The sequence below is a fragment of the Ips typographus genome, linkage group LG2 (genome assembly GCF_016097725.1).
Source record: "Ips typographus isolate SLU linkage group LG2, UJ_Ityp_2.0, whole genome shotgun sequence".
Lineage (NCBI taxonomy): Eukaryota > Metazoa > Arthropoda > Insecta > Coleoptera > Curculionidae > Ips > Ips typographus.
This window is the reverse complement of record NC_138423.1, coordinates 7,423,489-7,447,887: the sequence shown is the minus strand read 5'-3', so window position 1 is coordinate 7,447,887 and position 24,399 is coordinate 7,423,489. Positions and strand designations below refer to the sequence as shown.

Below are 24,399 nucleotides of genomic sequence, written 5' to 3'. Positions count from 1 at the left end.
ACTTAATATGGCGCCTGTATTCAGTTATTTTAGTTTAAAACAATATATTCAATAATTTTTCTAAAAAGATGGGTTATAGGAAAATATGTTCACAAAAAATTTCAACAATCAAGACTCTCAACTTTGACGCCCTCTAGCGGTCAAACGGTTCATGCTACGAACTCCAATAACATATTTTTGGAAAGCTCAGGATTGTGACTATCTTCTATCTTCAGTTACCTTTTGTAGTAGATCGTCAGATAACCGAGCTACAGGAGTTGTAAAAAATTGGGAAAAGTGTGAAATTTTAAATTTTGAAAAAATTGTAGGTTAAATTTCAAATTTTGGCTGGAAAAGGACTCACCTGTCCTCTGTACCGCCTGAAAATAATGCAACGTTGCCAAAATGTTTCTTCGACTTTGGCGAAAAATTGTGATTCAAAATCACTGTTGATTGCACAGTTTTAGGGTGAAAAATGATAGTTTGTTTGCATTTTGCACGTCAGAATTGAGTTGAGAACAGTGTTGCCAAGTCAAAATATTTAATGGCGATAGAATAATCAGTCAAAAAACGGTAGATAGTCGGTAGTGAACACGGTAGTGTCTTTTAGTAGTTGTCAAAAATTTAAATCATTGATTCTTGCTATAAAAACTGTACTTCAAAAATACAGATTTTTTATTTTTTCATTAATAATTGTTCTTTAAATTTTGACATTAGTGACAGATATTACGTGGTTTTAAAGGATAATTTAGCTAGGCAGTCTCGTGACTATTGTCAAAAATCATAAATCTCAAAACCACACTTTATATCGAATACTGCAGGAAAACGTATCTAAATAACCCTGATTTTTGCCACTTTAGAGCATTATTTGACAGTTTTGACGTTAGTGACAGTTGTCACGTGATTGTAGAACACTATTTAGCTAGACGGTGACGTGACAATTGGCAAAATAACTGTGATAAATCTCAGAAACACGTTTTATATCAAACACTGCAAGAAAATGTTTTTAAATCCTGATTTTTGCGACTTTTGACAATGGCTTGACAGTTTTGACGTTAGTGACAGTTGTCACGTGATTGTAGAACACTATTTAGCTAGACGGTCACGTGACAATTGGCAAAATAACTGTGATAAATCTTAGAAATACGTTTTATATCAAATACTGCAAGAAAACGTTTTTAAATCCTGATTTTTGCGACTTTTGAGCATGGTTTGACAGTTTTGACGTTAGTGACAGTTATTACGTGATTGTAGAACACTAATTAGTTAGACGGTCACGTGACTATTGGCAAAATACCTGTCATAAATCTCAGAAACACGTTTTATATCAAATATTGCAAGAAAACGTTTCTAAACCCTGATTTTTGCAACTTTTGAGCATGGTTTGACAGTTTTGACGTTAGTGACAGTTGTCACGTGATTGTAAAACACTATGTAGCTAGATGGTCACGTGACAATTGGCAAAATAACTGTCATATATCTCAAAAACTCGTTTTATATCAAATACTGCAAGAAAACGTTTCTAAACCCTGATTTTTGCAACTTTTGAGCATGGTTTGGCAGTTTTGACGTTAGTGACAGTTGTCACCTAATTATAGAACACTATTTAGCTAGATGGTATTGTGACAATTGGCAAAATAACTGTCATATATAAATCTCAGAAACACGTTTTATATCAAACACTGCAAGAAAATGATTTTAAATCCTGATTTTTGCAACTTTTGAGAATGGCTTGACAGTTTGGACGTTAGTGACAGTTCTCACGTGATTGTAGCACACACTATTTAGCTAGATGGTCACTTGACAATTGGCAAAATAACTGTCATAAATCTCAGAAACACGTTTTACATCAAATACTGCAAGAAAACGTTTCTAAATCCTGATTTTTGCAACTTTTGAGCATGGTTTGACAGTTTTGACGCTAGTGACAGTTGTCACGTGATTGTAGAACACTATTTAGCTAGATGGTCACGTGACAATTGGCAAAATAACTGGGATAAATCTCAGAAACACGTTTTATATCAAACACTGCAAGAAAATTTTTCTAAATCCTGATTTTTGCAACTTTTGAGCATGGTTTGACAGTTTTGACGTTAGTGACAGTTGTCACGTGATTGTAAAACACTATGTAGCTAGATGGTCACGTGACAATTGGCAAAATAACTGTCATATATTTCAAAAACTTGTTTTATATCAAATACTACAAGAAAACGTTTCTAAATCCTGATTTTTGCAACTTTAGAGCATGGTTTGACAGTTTTGACGTTAGTGACAGTTGTCACGTGATTGTAAAACACTATGTAGCTAGATGGTCACGCGACAATTGGCAAAATAACTGTCATATATCTCGAAAACTCGTTTTATATCAAATACTGCAAGAAAACGTTTCTAAACCCTGATTTTTGCAACTTTAGAGCATGGTTTGACAGTTTTGACGTTAGTGACAGTTGTCACTTGATTGTAGAACACTATTTAGTTAGATGGTCACGTGTCAATTGGCAAAATAACTGTCATATATCTCAAAAACTCGTTTTATATCAAATACTGCAAGAAAACGTTTTTAAATCCTGATTTTTGCCACTTTTGAGAATGGCTTGACAGTTTTGACGTTAGTGGTAGTTGTCACGTGATTTTAGAAGACTATTTATCTAGTCTATGAAGTGACAATTGTCAAAATAATCGTTAAATCTCAGAAAATCGTCTTGTTTCGAAAACTGTGTTAAAATGTAATTCTTGAAAATTCTCGTCAAATGTTGACAATTCTGACAATAGTGACAGACATCACGTGGTTTTAGAGAATAATTTTAAGTAAAAAAATTACTCTTTAGCGTATTTTTAGAATCCTTATTAAATTTCCTAATCAATAAACTGAAAAAGTATATGAAAAGTTTCACAACCAACATAGGAATAGCAATAACGTAATTAAAAACGGTAGATTATATACAAAAACAGGAGAACGGCAGAAGAACTACAAAAACGGTAGATATACCGTTTTAATGGTAGAGCTGGCAACATTGGTTGAGAAGTAGTGCCACGTTGCCAAACTTTAAATTTTTTCAGTATTGGTTGTAAATTGTATGTGAGTGTAAACCTATTTCACTAGGTGCAGAAAGTCATTCTGAATATTTAGTCTCTTACTAAAGCCCATTACTCTAACTCTTCCATTTTTTTTTTACTTTTTTCGAAAACATGATTTTTGAAAAACTATTTTACACAGGGTGAAACAAATGGAGAACATATTTTTTAATTCAAACCGTTATTGAGTTAATAACCATACAAATTCAGTTACTGTGAGGACTAACTGGTTAATACTGTGCAAAGATAAGTCATTCATTAGTTAATGTACTGATTTAATAATATACAAGGTGTCACATTCACGTGAGTGAAATTAGAATAAAATAACAGGTTTACATTGAAAACAATCAAGTTGTCAATATGAATTTCGGTGTTTTCTGAAGTTCAGGAGTGCCTTCAAAACTGTCTTCTGATGTAAAAAAACTCACTAGAAGCTTTCAAACAGTTTCTTGCTCAGAAATCCCAAAATGTTACCAGTGTCTAAAACTGTTTTCTGAATCTTGAATGTATTACAGGAGGTTCTCAAACGGTAAAAGGTCACCAGAAATTTGAAGACTGTTTTCAGTTGCTTGGTTTCTCGAGATTGAGAGAAAATTTGGTTCAGTTTGATGCCCTCTGGCGGGCAAAGGGTTTAACCTACAAACCTGTGTTGTTACATATTTAGAAAAATCATTTCATTAGCTATCTATTAACGTACAAAAGTTTATACAGAGTGGACCAAATTAGCGAGTTATTTACGATGAAATAAAACACTGCACTAAAAAAAGTGAATCAATTTTGACGCCCTATAGCCATATCGTTGGAAGGCCATTTCCATACACCCCGTATTTATAACGTGTTATTTTAAACTAATTCTGGAAGACCCTGTATAACATCCAGTTTCATATCATAAAAAATAAATAATTACAAAACATTTAGAGTTAATTATGACATTATTGCTACAGTATGTACTTAAATGTACTGACGTTGTTTCGAAAAAAGTGCATATAAATAAGTAATTAGTTCGTGTTGCAGCTAGTATTGATAGAGTAATTGTATAAAAGTAAAGTAAATAACAAACAAAAAAGCATCAAAATCTGATATTTGACATGAGAACGGCTCTTAATAAACCCGCTGACTAATTAAGCGAGAAACACGAGCAATAAAGCAGAAATATATCCACTTGATTAGTTCATTTGATCGGGGAAAAATGTCGACACTGAAAAACACAAACCAGCGCTTAATTAAAAACCTGAAGTTTGCTGAGATCAGTCTTAATAACGTAAGACGTATTAATTTAATTAAACTTTGTCATTTAATGACGACAGAAGCGATATTTGCCAATTATCATGAATTTAATGGGAACGTGAACAACATTGAATCAACGTGGAAATTTATTTTACCAATATTGTCATGATATTAGGTAATGGTTCCAAGCACATACTTTACTTACTTTAAGAACTTTAAGAAGTATTAAAGTTTTTTTCCTCCCCACAAGGTTTCCATCTCGTAGTGTTTCTGCTCCAATTGGTTGTATTTCGAGCAACATATCCGGCCTAGTTCCATTTAAGACTACCTATTCTCCCCTATGTCTTCGACCTAGTGTAGAATTAGTTTTATGATCTTTAAGTGTTACTCCTTAAAGTTACCTCCATTTTTCGTTCAAAATGATCACGAACAGTAAAGTAACGTATGTGATCTAATTTGTCTAAGATCCAGCTTTGGGTCACATAAGGTTACAAAAGGATCTTCTTTTGCTTTTTCTTCAGACTTCTTCTTCCATCCGTTTTTGGACAAAGTCCTTTCCGTGACTCTTCCATGTCTGTCGGTCTTTTCCAACATGTGGTGTAACTGCTCAAAATTGGATCTGTCGTACAAAACGTTTTTAACAATTACGTATCCAAAGCTAAGTTTTTCCACGTGGAACACTCTCTTGAGCTTTAGGCTGGTAATTTAATCAACGACTTTCCAATGTCTTCTTCTTCTTCTTCTTCTTTTTCTTCTTCTTCTTCAGTTCTCTTTTGTCCACTCCTGAACGTAGACTTCGCAATCAGTTTGATATCGTCTAGCCACCTTTTCTGTGACGCTACGCTTGGTCTGTCTTGGTCGCCAATGTGTTACTCGCGCTGTCCAACTGTCATGGTTCTGTCCATTGCCATTTGTCCACCCATTGCCATTTGCTTTCCGAGATACGCTACGTTCTTCATCAGATTTCCTCATTTCTGATTTTGATGTCTCTTAGACTGATTCCAAGCTTTCCAATGTACTTAGTAGGCAGACCAGAAGACCTTAACACACTTTGGTGAGAGAGCTCAATTGAAAAGTTGGTTTTTCAATTATACCTACTCATTTACAAAAACTTTTGCCACCCTACTGATAATTTGGCTGTGTAAGTCCATATTCTGTTACTAGAAAAGGCTTCTCAGAGGTTTTATAGCCAGTTTGATTAAGATTCTTCACACTTCTTTTAGTTACAAGACTGATGAAGACCTTTACTGATGATAGTCCATGAAGTTAAGCACATTGAAGCTAAATCACAATAATTTTGAAGGAAGTATTTTGCTTTTTTGTGGTTTTTCCTGTTCAGTAAGGATGGCATGCCATCATTGTCCACTGTTTTCATTACTTTAAATCGTTTGAAGTCTTATCAAGAGGCTTGAGATAGTTGATTGGGTCGTCCACATTAAGTATTTGCAAGCAAAATCAATGTTTTCTTAAAGAACTTAGCTGCAAAGAGATACTCCCTCTCTCTGGTGATTAGTTTTGAAAACAGTTTTTGGTTAGAAATTTAGCACTAAAAACTGCCACTGCAATGTTGCTAGGTCTACCGTTAAAATTTTTTATGTTCTACCGTTTTCCCGTTTTTATTTCTGTATTCAATCTACCGTTTTCAACAGAAAGTTTAAACTTTGACCCCGTTTTTCAACCTGATTATATTAAATTTTGTAATGTTGTTTTAGATTATTGGATAGGAAATTTAATAAAGATTCGAAAATTATGCTTAAAACAGTCTTTTCCTTATTTCAAGTGGGTTTTACAACCGATTTTGTCCTTGACTGTCTTTTCAAACTGTGTTTCTGTCAGTTCAAATTTTTACACCGTTTTTCTCCCTGACTATACCAAATCTCGTAGTTTTTTTTATGTCATTGGATGTGAAATTTAATAAGAATTCCGAAAATATGCTTAAAACAGTCATTTGCTCACTCCAAGTGGGTTTTACAGACGATTTTGTCCCTGATTGTCTTTTCAAACTGGGTTTCTGACAGTTTACCCGTTTTTCCCACTGACTGTACCAAATAATGTCTCTAACTGCTGGGTTTTACTAGCAATTTTGTCCTTGACTATTCTTTCAAACAGTGGCCCAATTATGGTTTGTCATCGTGACGTCAAAAATGCTCTGTTCGCTCCATGGAGCTTGAAAACTAATGCCAATTCAAATTTCAAATTTTGACACGCTTTTATTTTTGACTGTACTAAATTTTGTAGATTATTTCAATGAGGATTCCAAAAAAGTGCTTAGAACTGTCATTTTCTCACTCCAAGTGGGCTTTACAGGCAATTTTATCCCTGACTGCCTTTTCAAACTGAGTTTGAAATCAAAATTTGGCAGTTCAAACTTTGACACCGCTTTTCTACCTGACTGTACCAAATTTTGTTGTATTTTTTCGGGTTATTGAATAGGAAATCTAATGAGGAATCCAAAAATGTGCTTAAAACAGATTGTCATTTTTTGTGTTTCACGTGACTGTCCAAATTATCCTACTTAAAATCAAGTTTGTCTAGAATTTGCAAGAATTAAAGTTTAACACCAGTTATCGAAACGATCGACGTGTTTCTAAGTTTCTTAGATTTATGACAGTTATTTTAACAATTATCACGTAACCGTTTAGCTAAATAGTGTACTAAAACCACGTGATAACTGTCACTAACCTCAAACTGTGCTAAAGGTGGAAAAATCAAGATTCAGACTGTTATTGTCACGTGACTGCCTAGCTAAATTATCTTCTAAAACCATGTGATATCTGTTCTTTAAATAAGAAAATATTTTTCAATGTAGATGATTAAAACTTTTTGCAATCATTAATAAACATTCTGAATAATAATGAAAAATAAATTTTGTTTTTCTTATGTAAATATTTGGATTTGGCAACACTGTGTACCAGATTTTTGGTCTGTGGCTACGGATATTAATGTATCTTTATAACGACGTTTTTCCATTATGTGGGTAGTAAAGCGTTTTTCCATTAAATTAAACGTTCAGGGGCAAAAAAAATAAATACTGTTTTCCCATCAAGGAACAAGGATATCTCCTATGTCCAGGGTTCTTTTGGACACCTGGTATAAATCGAACTTTACAGTTCACTTTGTAGATATGTTCACTCTATATTTAGACCACCCAGAAAGTTTTTCTATAAATAACGTGCGATTTCTAAATAAATTTACAGCCACAGTCAAATGGAAAAGTACAAAACAATCTCTCCAACACCTTTATTAGCAAGAGTATCTTAACCATCAGCCCATTTGAAAAAACCCAGGGAATTAAATCGAAACTCGACAAAACAAACATAGCCATCAGACAGAGATGGGTTTATGTGGGATGATAAAGGCGGTTACCGGACCACCCTCCGCCCCACCGGAACCCATGAGAGAGACAGCGCTAAACATGTCCCGGTCGAGCGCATGCTTTAGGGGGCGGAGCATGCCGATCACAGAGTGTCCCAGTAATAAAGATGACTATTTTGAAATCTCACTTCAGTTTGACAGATCCGTTTTGCTGGTAAACACTTATTCGCGCTGCCTGAGTCAAGTGTCACTCATGAGCGGTTGGGGTTTTGATAGCGCGTATAGTGACGTAATTACTTGTTGGTTTTTTAGTACGTGCTTATCTTAAAAGTGCTTTTGTCCACGATGGCTTTCGAAGACAGATCGAGTCCGAATACGGCCACCAGCCCTTGCACTAGCGAATGCGGAGGTAACTTCAACACCCCTAATTCCCCAGAAAGTACAAGAACATCACCGTTTACTTGCATGACCATCTCTAATAGTCAAGACTGTACGTACAGTCCTGATTCTCCAAAAAATTTGATGATTCCTAAGATGGAACACCCAGAACGCTCATTCTTCAGAATAACCTCATTCGCACTACCCAGCCCTAAAAGGGAAAGCGATCGCGATTCACCGGTGAGCTTTAGATCGCCCTCTCCTGACAGTGTGTCCTCCAGCATTTCACCACCACCCGGCAACGAACCGGTCATACACACTCTAAAATACTCGATCAGAAACATTTTACAACCCGATTTTGGAAAGAACGCCGTACTGAAAACGAGAGTGAGCTTCCGACCCTACGAAAAGGGCGAGGAACGCAAAAAACTGTTTGGAATCGCCCCTTTGGGTTCGCTCTGTCAAACGGTGTCTCAGATTGGTTCCATCAAAGGCACGTCTCCGAGTATTGGGAGCAGTGTGGGCGGTTTGCTGATCAAGAATTCGCAAAACTCGCCGACAAAAAGTCCCGAATTGTTGACCACCGAAGATGTGAAGAAGGACGAGTCGAACGTACCTACCTTGTGGCCTGCTTGGGTTTACTGCACTAGATATTCGGACCGACCCAGTTCTGGTAAGTTATACGTTATCAGAGTATATCATTTTTTCTTGTGTTAAATCAGCATTATCAATAATTGTAGCATGTAGTACTGAAATCCTAACAGAAAAATTTGCTAATCTCAGAAACCAAATTCCAAAAGAGATATCCCAAAACCTAAAGTTATTACAAATTATGTTTATGTTCTTATACCAAACTAAATTTTTCAAGTACCTACAGAAGGAAAGTGAAAATGGGATATAGTCTTGTTAAGCAATGTGGATTCAGTATGGTCCAGTTTTCAGTATTGTTTTTCCATTTAGTGTGCACGGTGAACCACCCTTGTTCCATTTAGCCTGTATTTGTAGCAGTCTTTCAGAGAATCTAGCTATGATATGTCTTATTTTTGTAATTAGTCCCAGTGCGATTTGTCCTTTTGTCTGTATGAGTTTTATAGGTCTTTCCATTGCGTTTGTCCGCAGTAGGTTTCCATACAGTGGTCAACAAATGGATTTGTAAATTGTGATGGCTGTTTTAGTACCGATTCCTTTGATTTTGTATGTTAGAGATCGATCTTCTGATAATTTCTGTCCTAATGTCTTCTACATTTTAATTTTTTGTCCCAAGTTCCTTATGTCGCTTTTTGGTTCATTTATGTGACCGTTTGCTGTTGTGGTTACACAGAAGCTGAAAGAGCTGGTTTTTAATGGGATTAGGGGTGATTTTCCATTTATAAAACCATGTCATAGTATGGCCTGTCAGGATCTGGAGCTTTTCTGCTGCTTTTGCGGTTGTTTTGTCATGTACAATAAGTGCAGTATCGTCCGCGTACTGTAATATGTAAGATGTTTTGTCGATGTGATTCTTTTCCTGAAATCTATGATTGTATATGTTGTAGAGAAGTGGGGAAAGTGGGAATCCTTGAGAAAGTCCTTGCTCGGGGGAACAAGAAAAGGAATATTCATTATCAATGCTTACTTGTAATTGTCTGTTATCAAATAATTTTTTTATAATGTACAGTAGGTATTTTGGCGTTTCAAACTTGTGTAGTTTGTATGAAAAACTTCATTACTCACTCTTATTACATCACTTTATTGTTAGATTGATTAGAAATTTAGGTAGGTAATAGGAGCACTTGCCTCGAAAAAAAAAAAAAAAAAAAGATTATTATAATTTTTTTAAAAAATAATTTTTTTTTAATTTTAGTACAAAAAATAAAACTTTTTCCTAGCTTACTATCCTGACTGCTGCCATTTTGGATTTAAACCTGTCAAGGTGGCCATTTTTACTAATTTTGACATGAAGAACACCAATTTGGTGTCTGTTTTGCTGTAACTACCACTATTTTGTCAATGACTTTGAAATTATGGCATTTTTGACAGTTTTCAAGACATGACACCCTTAAAAAATGACATTATCACAAATGACATTTTACGTCACATTTCTACCATTAACTTAAACTAGTCAAGGCAGTTGAAGACAATTTTCAAAATTCAAAAATTTTTCAAATTACTCTTTAAAAATTTAGTTATTTTTCAAGTTCAACCGGTGTATTGTACAGAAAAATGTTATATTTAATAAAAGTTGCGTCTCTTTAAGGGACAACATGGTAAAAATTTCACATTGCTGACTCAAACTGTTTTCGAGATATTTAGAAAAATGTTGGAAAAAAGGTGATCGAGTTTGACGCTCTCTAGCGGCCAAACGGGGCATTTTAGCGGTGCCCGCTCAACGTCACGTGATAGCCCTATTTCTTAGCTACCTACGATCATTTGGTGTTTCTACACGGGATGTTTCAAATAATCAAGTTATTTGCGATTTTTTGGAAAAATGCACCGAAATTTTGTCCAAATGAAGGTTTTTCCTGGCCTACTGTACTCACCGCTGCCATATTGGATTTAAACCTGTCAAGGTGGCCATTTTTACTAATTTTGGCATGGAGAACACGAATTTGGTGTGTTTCGCTGTAACTACCACTATTTGGTCAATGACTTTGAAATTATGGCACTTTTGACAGTTTTTAAGACATGACATCCTTAAAAAATGTCATTATCTCAAATGACACTTTACGTCATATTTCTACCATTAACCTAAACTAGTTAAGGCAATTGAAGACAATTTTCAAAATTCAAAAATTTTCCAAAAATCTTCATGGATAACCCCCCTTTAAAAATGTCTAAAATTTAGTTTTTTATTTTTCAAGTTCAACCGGTGCGTTGTACAGAAAAATATTATATTTAATAAAAGTTGCGTCTCTTTAAGGGACAACATGGTAAAAATTTCACATTGCTAACTCAAACCGTTTTCGAGATTTTTAGAAAAATGATGGAAAAAAGGTGATAGAGTTTGACGCTCTCTAGCGGCCAAACGGGGCATTTTAGCGGTGCCCGCTCAACGTCACGTGATAGCCCCATTTCTTAGCTACCTTCGATCATTTGGTGTTTCTACACGGAATGTTTCAAATAATCAAGTTATTCGCGATTTTTTGGAAAAATGCACCGAAATTTTGTCCAAATGAAGGTTTTTTTCTGGCCTACTGTACTCACCACTGCCATATTGGATTTAAACCTGTCAAGGTGGCCATTTTTACTAATTTTGGCATGGAGAATACGAATATGGTGCCCGTTTTGCTGTAACTACCGCCATTTTGTCACTGACTTTAAGCCAACTGAGGTAAAATATTTTTTTATTGAATTAATTTGGCATTTATATAGCAAATCACACAGTACATCACAGAAATCAGAATAAAATGCACTATTTTGAAGTCTAAAAATCTAATATGTCGCTTATTAGAAAAAAGAAAGAGGGGGACAAATATAAAACTAACATTGTATAGCTAAAAAAAAATAAACAAGAGAAAGTTGCTTTTAGTTTTGGGATATCTCTTCAAATAAGAAATAAAACATAAATACAAAAAAAAAAAAAATTCATTTATTTTGGTATATTTGGAAGTACTCAGAAAATCAAAATATTTAAAACAGCATTTGGTTCAGCAACTCTATCGTATCTCTAATAGTTTTCCAGATTCCAGATTGTCACCGTATATGATTTTTGGATGTTAAAAAATTCATCGGAAATCGATTTTAGTGATTTGAAATACAAAGTTGTCAAAAACTCTTTAACTCAAAACACTTTATTACGTTTAAAAAGCTTCTATGGAATGTTTAGAATGTGCACCACTCCAATCACATATGCTACAAAGAAGCAGCATTTTATAGTTATTTAATTTTTTGTACTAAATTTTCAAGCATTTTCAGACATATTTAATAATAATTTACCTGTATTTCTAAAAGAGTTATAATTTAGTTTTGAGAATTAATTACAAAAAATAAAAAAAAAATCTTAAGCCTATTTGTTCCATTTCAAAAACATTTTACAAAAGGAACGATAAAGTAGGAAGGAATAATAAAACAAAAATAAAAGACATAGAATGTGAGAGTAATAAGAAGCAAAAATAAAAATATTAGTGACAAAAGAAATGAACGGAAGAATGGAAAAAGGTAAAAAAAATGATAAAATGAAGAGGAAAGAATAAACAGATAGAGAGCGAAAGGAGGAAAAGTAAATAAGCTTGATAAAAGAGCAAGCAAACATATGATTTTTGAAAGTGAAAGAATCAGAAACTAAGTCAATTAAAAATAATGGAAGTGAAATAAATGGAGTGATAAATAAAGTAGAGACAAACAAAAAATTAGAAAACGGGTAAGATAGAATGGGAGAAAGAGAAAGATGAAGACAAGTGAGTTAAAACCATCCACTTGTTTCAGTAAATAAATAGGTTTAAATCACGTGTTTTATACAATACTTTATAAAACTTTTCTTCTGCTAATACCATCACCAAAAATCTTGGATGTAGACTATCGCCATCCAGTTGTATAACCCCAACAAAACCAAAACGATATACCTAGTAAATCACTAACCAGACACTTTTATACCGGGTGTTAAATCGGTTTTATAAGGGCACTGACAGATGGTGCGTTAGTTATATGGGTTTTGATGATGCAAAGTGCCACCGATACCTCGTTTTCCAGGGGATATGTGCCGATAGATTAATGCTTATGGATGAGTGGATGTTTGATTTATTTTCGAATCGTTTTTAGTCCATTTTAAGTGCTTTTAATTGATTCTCTTGGTGCGAAGTATTTCTGGTTTGGCGGTAAAAATAAAGACCTCCCAAGAAATCTTCTTGTGGAACAAACCATTTTATCAAACTGAAATCAATCTCTCAAGCCGATCAAAGACATCCGTCAACGAGGTACCACTTCCCTGGTGTTATTCGTTATGTTAATGACCCGAGATCAATCAGAGCCATTGTTCTGCCTTAAGAAACCGTCGATAATTAGGTGGCTACTGTTTTATTCGGGGTACCATCTCGATAAGGAACCTAGAGCTATGCAGTTATATAAATTAAAACCATCTGAATCCGGACCGAGTATTAATTTGCCCGATAAGAACTTTGGACTGTTAATATTGATGACACGACCGTTCAAAGAGGACCAACGAATTTAATATTCCATTTAGAGTTGATTAGACGAGGAAGACCCACAACAACCGGCTAATTAACTCTTTCATGAAAATGAGATCTTCGTCGTATAGAAGTTGTAGGTACCGATTATTATTTAAATCAATCAAACAAAAGCTCTTAACTAAGTCTTAAACCGCAAGAAAGTATCGTATTACCGGCTGCCCACAGCGTTCGACTTGTGTGGTCCTCCGTTTCAACCAGATTCAGATTCATTTCATTTCTGGTGCGGAATCGCCTTCTTCGCTCGTTCGCTGCGACTAGTATTGTCGCTCCATCTATATACGATTTAATCGAAAATACGAGTGCTATTCAGAAAGAAATTACTTTCAACCTAATATAAATATCTTTTTTAAGGGCATCGGTAAAGCATAGCGTCTTATGGGAGATTCAATGCATTTTATGGCAATTTTTAACTCAAATTAAAACAAATGTTTTTTAAACGACATATGAAAGAAGGCATTTGATAAAATGTACGAAAGTCAATATAATTTTAATAGTACGTCAATTAAAAATTGTAGAAGCATTTTAACTTAATTGCTAAAATTGCCATCATTTTCAAGTCACTATTTTTCCTACTTGCAAAACTTTCGCACATTTCCTGTGTTATTTTGCACCTGACATGTCACATTCAAATCTCAGTTTAGCTTAAGTTGTACTTAAAATCGACTTGAAAGTGTCAAGGAAACAGGCATAAAAAGCTTACGTAAATAGCCCAAATCAATTTTTTCTAGTGATGGGTAGATTAGCGGTCAAGTAAATATTTTACATGTGTTTCTGGCAGTTCAAACTTTGACACCGCTTTTCTCCCTGACTGTACCAAATTTTGTAGTGTCTCTTAGGTTATTGGATAGAAAATTTAATAAAGATTCCAAAAATGTGCTTCAAACAGTCATTTTCTCAATCGTAGTGGATTATACAGACGATTTTGTCCCTGACTGTTCTTTCAAACTGTTTTTCTGTCAGTTAAAACTTTCACACCGCGTTTCTCCCTGACTGTACCATATTTTGTAGTGCCTCTCAGGTTATTGGATAGAAAATTTAATAAGGATTCCAAAAATGTGCTTAAAACAGTTATTTTCTCAATCCTTGTGGATTTTACAGACGATTTTGTCCCTGACTGTTCTTTCAAACTGTTTTTCTGTCAGTTCAATCTTTGACACCGCTTTTCTCTCTGATTGTACTAAATTTTGTAGTGTCTCTTAGATTAGTAGATAGAAAATTTAATAAGGATTCTAAAAATGTGCTTAAAACAGTCATTTTCTCAGTCCTAGTGGATTATACAGACGATTTTGTCCCTGACTGTTCTTTCAAACTGTTTTTCTTTCAGTTAAAACTTTCACACCGCGTTTCTCCCTGACTGTACCATATTTTGTAGTGCTTCTCAGGTTATTGGATAGAAAATTTAATAAGGATTCCAAAAATGTGCTTAAAACAGTCATTTTCTCAATCCCAGTGGATTATACAGACGATTTTGTCCCTAACTGTTCTTTTAAACTGTGTTTCTGTCAGTTCAAACTTTCACACCGCTTTTCTCCCTAACTGTACCCAATTTTGTAGTGCTTCTCAGGTTGTTGGATAGGAAATTTAATAAGGATTCGAAAAATGTGTTTAAAACAGTAATTTTCTTACTCCAAGTGGGTTTTACAAGCGATTTTGTCTCTGACTGTACCAAATCTTTTAGTTTTTTTTATGTTATTGCATAGGAAACTTAATTGCTAAAATTGCCATCATTTTCAAGTCACTATTTTTCCTACTTGCAAAACTTTCGCACATTTCCTGTGTTATTTTGCACCTGACATGTCACATTCAAATCTCAGTTTAGCTTAAGTTGTACTTAAAATCGACTTGAAAGTGTCAAGGAAACAGGCATAAAAAGCTTACGTAAATAGCCCAAATCAATTTTTTCTAGTGATGGGTAGATTAGCGGTCAAGTAAATATTTTACATGTGTTTCTGGCAGTTCAAACTTTGACACCGCTTTTCTCCCTGACTGTACCAAATTTTGTAGTGTCTCTTAGGTTATTGGATAGAAAATTTAATAAAGATTCCAAAAATGTGCTTCAAACAGTCATTTTCTCAATCGTAGTGGATTTTGCAAGCAATTTTGTGTTTGACTGTTCTTTCAAACTGTGTTTCTGCTAGTTCAAACTGTGACACCGCTTTTCTCCCTGACTGTAAGAAATTTTGTAGTGCCTCTCAGGTTATTATATAGGAAATTTAATAAGGATTCCAAAAATGTGCTTAAAACAGTCATTTTCTCAATCGTAGTGGATTTTGCAAGCAATTTTGTCTTTGACTGTTCTTTCAAACTGTGTTTCTGCTAGTTCAAACTGTGACACCGCTTTTCTCCCTGACTGTAAGAAATTTTGTAGTGCCCCTCAGGTTATTATATAGGAAATTTAATAAGGATTCCAAAAATGTGCTTAAAACAGTCATTTTCTCAATCGTAGTGGATTTTGCAAGCAATTTTGTGTTTGACTGTTCTTTCAAACTGTGTTTCTGCTAGTTCAAACTGTGACACCGCTTTTCTCCCTGACTGTAAGAAATTTTGTAGTGCCTCTCAGGTTATTATATAGGAAATTTAATAAGGATTCCAAAAATGTGCTTAAAACAGTCATTTTCTCAATCGTAGTGGATTTTGCAAGCAATTTTGTCTTTGACTGTTCTTTCAAACTGTGTTTCTGCTAGTTCAAACTGTGACACCGCTTTTCTCCCTGACTGTAAGAAATTTTGTAGTGCCTCTCAGGTTATTATATACGAAATTTAATAAGGATTCCAAAAATGTGCTTAAAACAGTCATTTTCTCAATCGTAGTGGATTTTGCAAGCAATTTTGTGTTTGACTGTTCTTTCAAACTGTGTTTCTGCTAGTTCAAACTGTGACACCGCTTTTCTCCCTGATTGTACTAAATTTTGTAGTGTCTCTTAGATTAGTGGATAGAAAATTTAATAAGGATTCTAAAAATGTGCTTAAAACAGTCATTTTCTCAGTCCTAGTGGATTATACAGACGATTTTGTCCCTGACTGTTCTTTCAAACTGTTTTTCTGTCAGTTAAAACTTTCACACCGCGTTTCTCCCTGACTGTACCATATTTTGTAGTGCCTCTCAGGTTATTGGATAGAAAATTTAATAAGGATTCCAAAAATGTGCTTAAAACAGTTATTTTCTCAATCCTTGTGGATTTTACAGACGATTTTGTCCCTGACTGTTCTTTCAAACTGTTTTTCTGTCAGTTCAATCTTTGACACCGCTTTTCTCTCTGATTGTACTAAATTTTGTAGTGTCTCTTAGATTAGTAGATAGAAAATTTAATAAGGATTCTAAAAATGTGCTTAAAACAGTCATTTTCTCAGTCCTAGTGGATTATACAGACGATTTTGTCCCTGACTGTTCTTTCAAACTGTTTTTCTTTCAGTTAAAACTTTCACACCGCGTTTCTCCCTGACTGTACCATATTTTGTAGTGCTTCTCAGGTTATTGGATAGAAAATTTAATAAGGATTCCAAAAATGTGCTTAAAACAGTCATTTTCTCAATCCCAGTGGATTATACAGACGATTTTGTCCCTAACTGTTCTTTTAAACTGTGTTTCTGTCAGTTCAAACTTTCACACCGCTTTTCTCCCTAACTGTACCCAATTTTGTAGTGCTTCTCAGGTTGTTGGATAGGAAATTTAATAAGGATTCGAAAAATGTGTTTAAAACAGTAATTTTCTTACTCCAAGTGGGTTTTACAAGCGATTTTGTCTCTGACTGTACCAAATCTTTTAGTTTTTTTTATGTTATTGCATAGGAAACTTAATGGGGATTACAAAAATGTGCTTAAAACAGACATTTTCTCAATCTCAGTGGATTTTACAGACGATTTTGTCCCTTACTGTTCTTTCAAACTGTGTTTCTGTCAGTTCAAACTTTGACACCGCTTTTCTCCCTCCCTGTACTAAATTTTGTAGTGTCTCTCAGGTTATTGTACAGTGCGTTTTTTTTAACGCGCAACATAGGATTTCACGTGTTAAATTTTTAAGCCCATGTTAGACCATGTTATTTTGGAACTACAAGTATAAAACTTGACGGGTGGCTATTTCGTACCCTGAAGCTTAAGTAAATTTACCAATTCGGCCTAAAAAGTGTTAAAAAACTTGCAAAAAATCATCTTTTTTCGAAAAGGTTTTATCGTTTCATACTCCCTGTATGCATTGTTGTTTTTGATACTGGCACGGCAGGTAGCACGTAAAATTTGGCGTAGAAAGTAAAACAGGGTGATCATTAACTTTATATCAAGAAAGTTACGAACAAAAGAAGTATTTTTATAAGTGAATTGTTCAAATTGACCTCCGTTTGAAGCCAAACAGTATATTCCAAACAATCATAAAATGCCCTTTTGACGTTCAAAAGATGTTGGGTCGTGATGCAGTCAAAATAAGTCACTTTACCTGCTACCTGCCCTGCCAGTATCAAAAACAACAAGGAACAACAATGCATACAGGGAGTATGAAAGGATAAAATCTTTTCGAAAAAAATGATTTTTTTCCAGTTTTAAATCACTTTTTAGACCAAATTGGTAGACTTACTTAAGCTTCAGGGTACTAAAGACACACCCGTCAAGTTTTATACTTGTAGTTCCAAAATAACATGGTCTAACATGGGCTTAAAAATTTAACACGTAAAATCCTATGTTGCGCGTTAAAAAAAACGCACTGTATAGAAAATGTAATAAGGATTCCAAAAATGTGCTTATAACAGTAATTTTCTCAAGTCCAGTGGATTTTACAGACGATTTTGTCTCTGACTGTTCCTTGTATGTCTCTAACCGCCAAACTGTCGAAAAATTGCAAAAATCAGAGTTTAATAAGATTTTCTTGCATTATTCGATACAAAACTTGATTCTGAGATTTATCTTATGTGTTTCTTAAATTATCCTCAAAAAACCACGTGATATCTGTCACTAATGTCAAAACTGTCAAAATTTGCCTAGAATTTACCAGAATTACAGTTTAACACAGTTTTCGAACGAAAAGACGTGTTTCTGAGATTTATTACAGTTATTTTGTCAATTGTCAGTAATGTTATTATTGATAAACCCAAATCTCTAAAACAATAAATAGCAAATCAAATCAGCTTTTTATTCAGTCTTTATTTTGACAATATTGACTGAAAATTACTTTAATGACAGGAAAATGATATTTTTCAAACAAATTTTAATTAAACCCATAAATTTCCTGGTCATTTTGAATTGTCACCCAAATCAAAAAAAATACTAAATATAAGCAACTCAACTTGTTCCAGGAAAGTTTATGGTAGTTATTCAATTCAAAATTTTTATTTGTGTGTGTTAGTTTTAGTTTCTTTCTTTTGGCCACTAAAAGTGTGTTACATTCTCTATTAGTCTATTTTCTATTCTTTTGCTACAACAGCTTTTTGTTAAACATTTTGCTTACAGGCAGTATCTATTATCTATTGCTAACTAATCGTTGTGTACCCCTTGTCACGTTTAAATTGTAAAGCCCATTTGGATCAGCAAGTTAAACGAGACGTCAATAAACGCCTTTACCGAGATCTTGTTTTGGAGGTAGAATCAAACCACTTTGACAGAAAAATATAATTTAATAACATACAATAACATACATCAGACATAATTTTACATGCACAAAATATTACAATAATTATACAGATTATACTTACATTTTGTTTGTGAGTTTGGCACTCGGGATTATTACAGTTTTAGAAAATGGTTGCGCTGCGGATGCAGAAATCGGGACTACATTTTGTGGCACGAGACGGAGTCTTCTGGCCGTCTTCTACCCTCAAACTTAGTTGTTTCCTAAAACATGTTTGGTTCATGAAATATATCTGTCAGAATTTTTTTATAATCAATTTCAACATGCTTTCCGCTCTTCTTTTCTGTCACTTTACGCTTCTTTAAAACATGTTTGACTTATGAAACTAAAATCCAAAAAAAATTGTCATTACTTTGTCCCGTCTTCTTTAGTCTAGAAACTGATTATGATACACCGATATGATTTGGCTATACTCTTATCAATCCCAATAATCCATTTTTTTTGTACGATAGAAATGATTTAGATTATAATAAAACGCCACTCATAATGTCATCAATTATGTAAATTTAAGAACACAGCAGTGAATTAATTTCCATGAGTGATGCAAATTAAGTCAACAACTTTTTATCACACAGTTAAACGTGTGAAACTCATTTGATCGGAACAATTAAATTGTTTTTATAAACAATGGTAAACAATCACAGTGTTAATTATTCACAGTTGACGAAAAACAAACAAAATTCCAAGAAGTGCAGTAATAAAGTGTTCTATAGTTTAATGAAGAAAAAGGAAACGAAAAACACTCTCGTAATTATTACAGGAGACGTTAACGACGTTTTCCCATCGATCAACTACTTTTACGCTTCAAGCCTGACATCGCAAGAAAAAGAAATTGCATTTCCTTCTTCCTATTAAGCCAGATACACAACACAATGACCAGTTGAAGAACTGCACCTGATTTGGTTTCCTTGTTTGTCTAATTTTTTTTCTGATCGTCCGTTTAGTTGCGGTTCTCAACCAATCCGATCGCTGCTAATGGATTCGACGAGGCCTACTAATAATTATCACAATTAAAATCAAACTGCGGGCAAGCCCATTTGCTGAAATTAATTGTTGCCAATGCCACAAAATGATCGGGCAAATTGCCGGTAATCACTGCGAGTAATACAGTCGACCGAATGGTAATTCAGCTGCTAATTTTCTATGATTATTACTGAAAAAAGATGATGGTATGATAATGGTTTGATTAAGTGACTTGATGCTTTAATTGATTTTATATGAGTAGTATATGTATAAAAGAAATACAAAATAGTAATAAAGTTCGAAATAATTACAGTAAGTTCACAAAGAAATTATACAAAAAATCTCACAAACCAACAAATCGTTTCATAAAGGAGATATTTGAAAATAATGTCGTGGAATGGGCAGTTCTTCACCATTTATCTCTTGTGGAAGCTATGCTAAAGAATGGTCCTGAAAAATTAACATCGCCGTTGCAAAGGATTACTTTAGTAAAAACTAGCAAAGGAAACTTTTAAACCCTGATTTTTGCAACTTTTGAGCGCAGTTTTACAGTTTTGACGTTAATGACAGTTGTCCCGTGGACCTAGAACCCTATTTAGCTAAGACGGTCACGAGACAATTGTCAAAATAACTGTCATAAATATCAGAAACGCGTCTTGTTTGGAAAACTGTGTTAAGCTGTAATTCTTACAAATTCTACTCAAATTTTACACTTTTGACATTAGTGACTGAATCACGTGGTTTTAGAAGATGATTTAGCTAACAAATGACGTGACTACTGTCAAAATAACTGTCATAATTCTCAGGAACATATTTTATATGAAATACTGCAAAAAGACTTTTCTAAACCCTGATTTTTGAAATTTTTGAGCACCGTTTGACAGTTATACTGTGGTTTTGACGTTTGTGACGGTTGTCACGTGTGTCTAGAACTCTTTTTAGCTAAGACGGTAACGAGACAATTGTCAAAATAACTGTCATAAATCTCAGAAACGCTTTTATTTTGAAAACTATGTTAAACTGTAATTTTTACAAATTCTAGTCAAATTTTGACAGTTTTGACATTAGTGACTGATATGACGTGGTTTTAGAAGACAATTTAGCTAAACAATCACGTGACTACTGTCAAAATTACTGTCATAATTCTAAGAAACACATTTTATATGAAATACTACAAAAAGACTTTTAAACCCTGATTTTTGCAACTTTTGAGCACAGATTGACAGTTTTGACGTTAGTGACAGTTGTCACGTGTGTCTAGAACCATTTTTAGCTAAGACGGTCACGAGACAATTGTCAAAATAACTGTCATAAATCTCAAAAACGCGTCTTGTTTTGAAAACTGTGTTAAGCTGTAATTCTTACAAATTCTAGTCAAATTTTGACAATTTTGAGATTAGTGACTGATATCACGTGGTTTTAGAAGATAAATTAGCTAAAAAATCACGTGACTACTGTCAAAATAACTGTCATAATTCTCAGAAACACATTTTATATGAAATACTGCAAAAAGACTTATCTTAACCCTGATTTTGGCAACTTTTGAGCATAATTTGACAGTTTTGACGTTAGTGAGAGTTGTCACGTGTGTCTAGAACCCCTTTTTGGCTAAGACGGTCACGAGACAATTGTCAAAATAACTGTCATAAATATCAGAAACGCGTCTTGTTTGGAAAACTGTGTTAAGCTGTAATTCTCACAAATTCTAGTAAAATTTTGACAATATTGAGATTAGTGACTGATATCACGTAGTTTTAGAAGATAATTTAGCTAAAAAATCACGTGACTACTGTCAAAATAACTGTCATAATTCTCAGAAACACATTTTATATGAAATACTGCAAAAAGACTTTTCTTAACCCTGATTTTTGCAACTTTTGAGCACAGTTTCACAGTTTTGACGTTAGTGACAGTTGTCCCGTGGACCTAAGACCCTATTTAGCTAAGACGGTCACGTGACAATTGTCAAAATAATTATCATAAATCTCAGAAACACTTTTATTTTGAAAACTATGTTAAACTGTAATTTTTACAAATTCTAGTCAAATGTTGACAGTTTTGACATTAGTGACTGATATGACGTGGTTTTAGAAGACAATTTAGCTAAACAATCACGTGACTACTGTCAAAATAACTGTCATAAATCTCAGAAACACCTTTTATATGAAATACTGCAAAATGACTTTTCTAAAACCTGATTTTTGCAACTTTTGAGCACATTTTGACAGTTAGTAACAGTTGTCACGTGGGTCTAGAACCCTATTTAGCTAAGACGGTCACGTGACAATTGTCAAAATAACTGTCATAAATCTCAGAAACGCGTCTTGTCTCGAAAACTGTGTTAAGCTGTAATTCTTACAAATTTTCGCCAAATTTTGACAGTTTTGACCTTAGTGACTAATATCACGTAGTTTTAGATGATAATTTAGCTAAACAATCACGTGACTGCTGTCAAAATTACTGTCATAATTCTCAGAAACACATTTTATATGAAATACTGCAAAAAGACTTTCCTAAAACCTGATTGTTGCAATTTTTGAGCACCGTTTGCCAGTTATACTGTGGTTTTGACGTTTGTGACAGTTGTCACGTGTGTCTAGAACTCTTTTTAGCTAAGACGGTAACGAGACAATTGTCAAAATAACTGTCGTAAATCTCAGAAACGCTTTTATTTTGAAAACTATGTTAAACTGTAATTTTTACAAATTCTAGTCAAATTTTGACAGTTTTGACATTAGTGACTGATATGACATGGTTTTAGAAGACAATTTAGGTATTCCAGGTGGTTAGAACACTAGTTTATTAGCTAAACTTGACTAGTTTCATTAATGATTGAAGTCTAAAATTGCCTTTTATTGTTTCAGGTCCTCGTTCCAGAAGAATGAAAAAACCTCCACAGAGCAAAGCAGAGGACAAACGACCTCGTACAGCATTCTCAAGCGCCCAACTTGCACGTCTTAAGGCCGAATTCAACGAAAACCGTTACTTAACCGAAACGAGGCGGCAAAAACTCAGTGCCGAACTGGGATTGAACGAAGCCCAAATCAAAATTTGGTTTCAAAACAAACGGGCAAAGATTAAAAAATCGTCGGGACAAAAAAATCCTTTGGCATTGCAACTTATGGCCCAAGGGCTGTATAATCACAGTACAGTTCCTTGTGATGAGGATGACTTACCTTTAACTGGTTAGGTTAGATAATGTTTAATAATTGTTTATGTAAGTTTAGAGTCTTTATTGTAAAACTTTGTGATCTCATATATATTGTTGTAATTTATTATCTGTAAATAACACTCTAGTTTGTATATAATGTAAACATTATGGGCATATTATTATGATAAGTTTCAAATACTATATTTTAGGTAAAACTTAACTTGGGCAGTTGCTTTAAAATTTGTGTACACATAAAAAAAGCATAACCAGGTGATTGATCTTGTTAATGTTCTGTATCATGCCAAAATTAATCGCAGGCTTGATAATATGTCATTAGTATTGAGATCATATGTTAATTTTATGTTAAGATTGTTTTCATGAAAGATTCTGCGTATGCATATTATGATGTGATGTAAATAACAGTAGACTGAAATTTATTTGATAATGCTAGTGCAATGCTTAGTTTGTACATAGACTTTGTTATTGGAAAGGATGAATGACAGAACTACATTTTAACTCTTCATTATAAAATATGACTTTTATTTACCTTCAATCTTGAATACATTTTAAAGTACATCATCAATAACCAGTTACTCTCCACTCTCATGAGATCATCCGTCCAACGAGTTGGAGATCTCATGTTGGGGACGCCATTCAATCACTCTTTTTGTCCATTTCTCGTCTCATGTTCTTGCCAAGTGACCTGCCCAAGCCCACATCATAGTAGCTACTCTTTCGACTACATCTACAACTTTAGTTCTCTGTCGTATTATTTCGTTTAGTCTCTTAAGTCTACTCCCAGCATGGAACTCTCCATAGCTCTTTGGGTAACTCGGAACCTTTCGGCAGATTTTTGTGTGAGTATTAATGTTTCAGCACCATACGTCATAACTGAGAGTACACTGCTCAAAGACCTTCCGTTTAAGACAGACTGGGACTTCTGTTTTACAGAGATATCTCAGTTTTCCAAAGGCAGCCCACGCCAGATTTATACGTCGTCCAATTTTGCAAGTCTGGTTGTCTCGTCCTATTTGTATTGTCACCTTAAAGAGTAGCTCAGAGGGAAATCATCAACAGTTACAGTATTCTTACCTCCAGATTGCTAAGACGGCGTAGATCATGATGGGGGATGTTGGTCAGAGAAGGCGGTAGGGTGATCACCACGTTTACCTTACTCAAGAGGCGTACCCAGACTAACCCAGAGATCAGTCAGTGACCTCCCTCTGGGGAAGACTCCAGAGTTCGGTGATTTAGTCGAGATACGGTGCATCTTTTATATTCGTCAGCGACCTCATTATGCTAACCCTGCTGACTATGCTGGTTACTGAGTGTGCACAGTAACTACTAAAACTGGTGTGACATCTCCCCCTTCCACCCCCAACACTAAAAGCAAAACTTATACCTAAAGTCTACATTTGCTAATTTTAACCTTGAATGTTATAGGGTGGAGGAAGGAAACGAAAAAGGTGGAACGAGTCCTTTATTTCTTCACCAGATTACAATAAGTTAGGTTAATATAGTCCTATTCTTAAT

The 24,399-nt window shown here is 34.3% G+C and overlaps 1 protein-coding gene across 1 annotated transcript; it reads left to right on the top strand.

Annotated features, from left to right (window-relative positions):
• The first annotated feature begins 7,774 nt into the window (after positions 1–7,774).
• Positions 7,775–23,397, top strand: LOC145724890 (homeobox protein engrailed-2-B-like). The gene is made up of 2 exons (XM_081973367.1): positions 7,775–8,647; positions 22,580–23,397. The coding sequence occupies exons 1-2, from the start codon at positions 7,942–7,944 to the stop codon at positions 22,903–22,905; spliced, it is 1,032 nt and encodes a 343-aa protein (XP_081829493.1). The 5' UTR covers positions 7,775–7,941; the 3' UTR covers positions 22,906–23,397.
• The last annotated feature ends 1,002 nt before the right edge of the window (positions 23,398–24,399 follow it).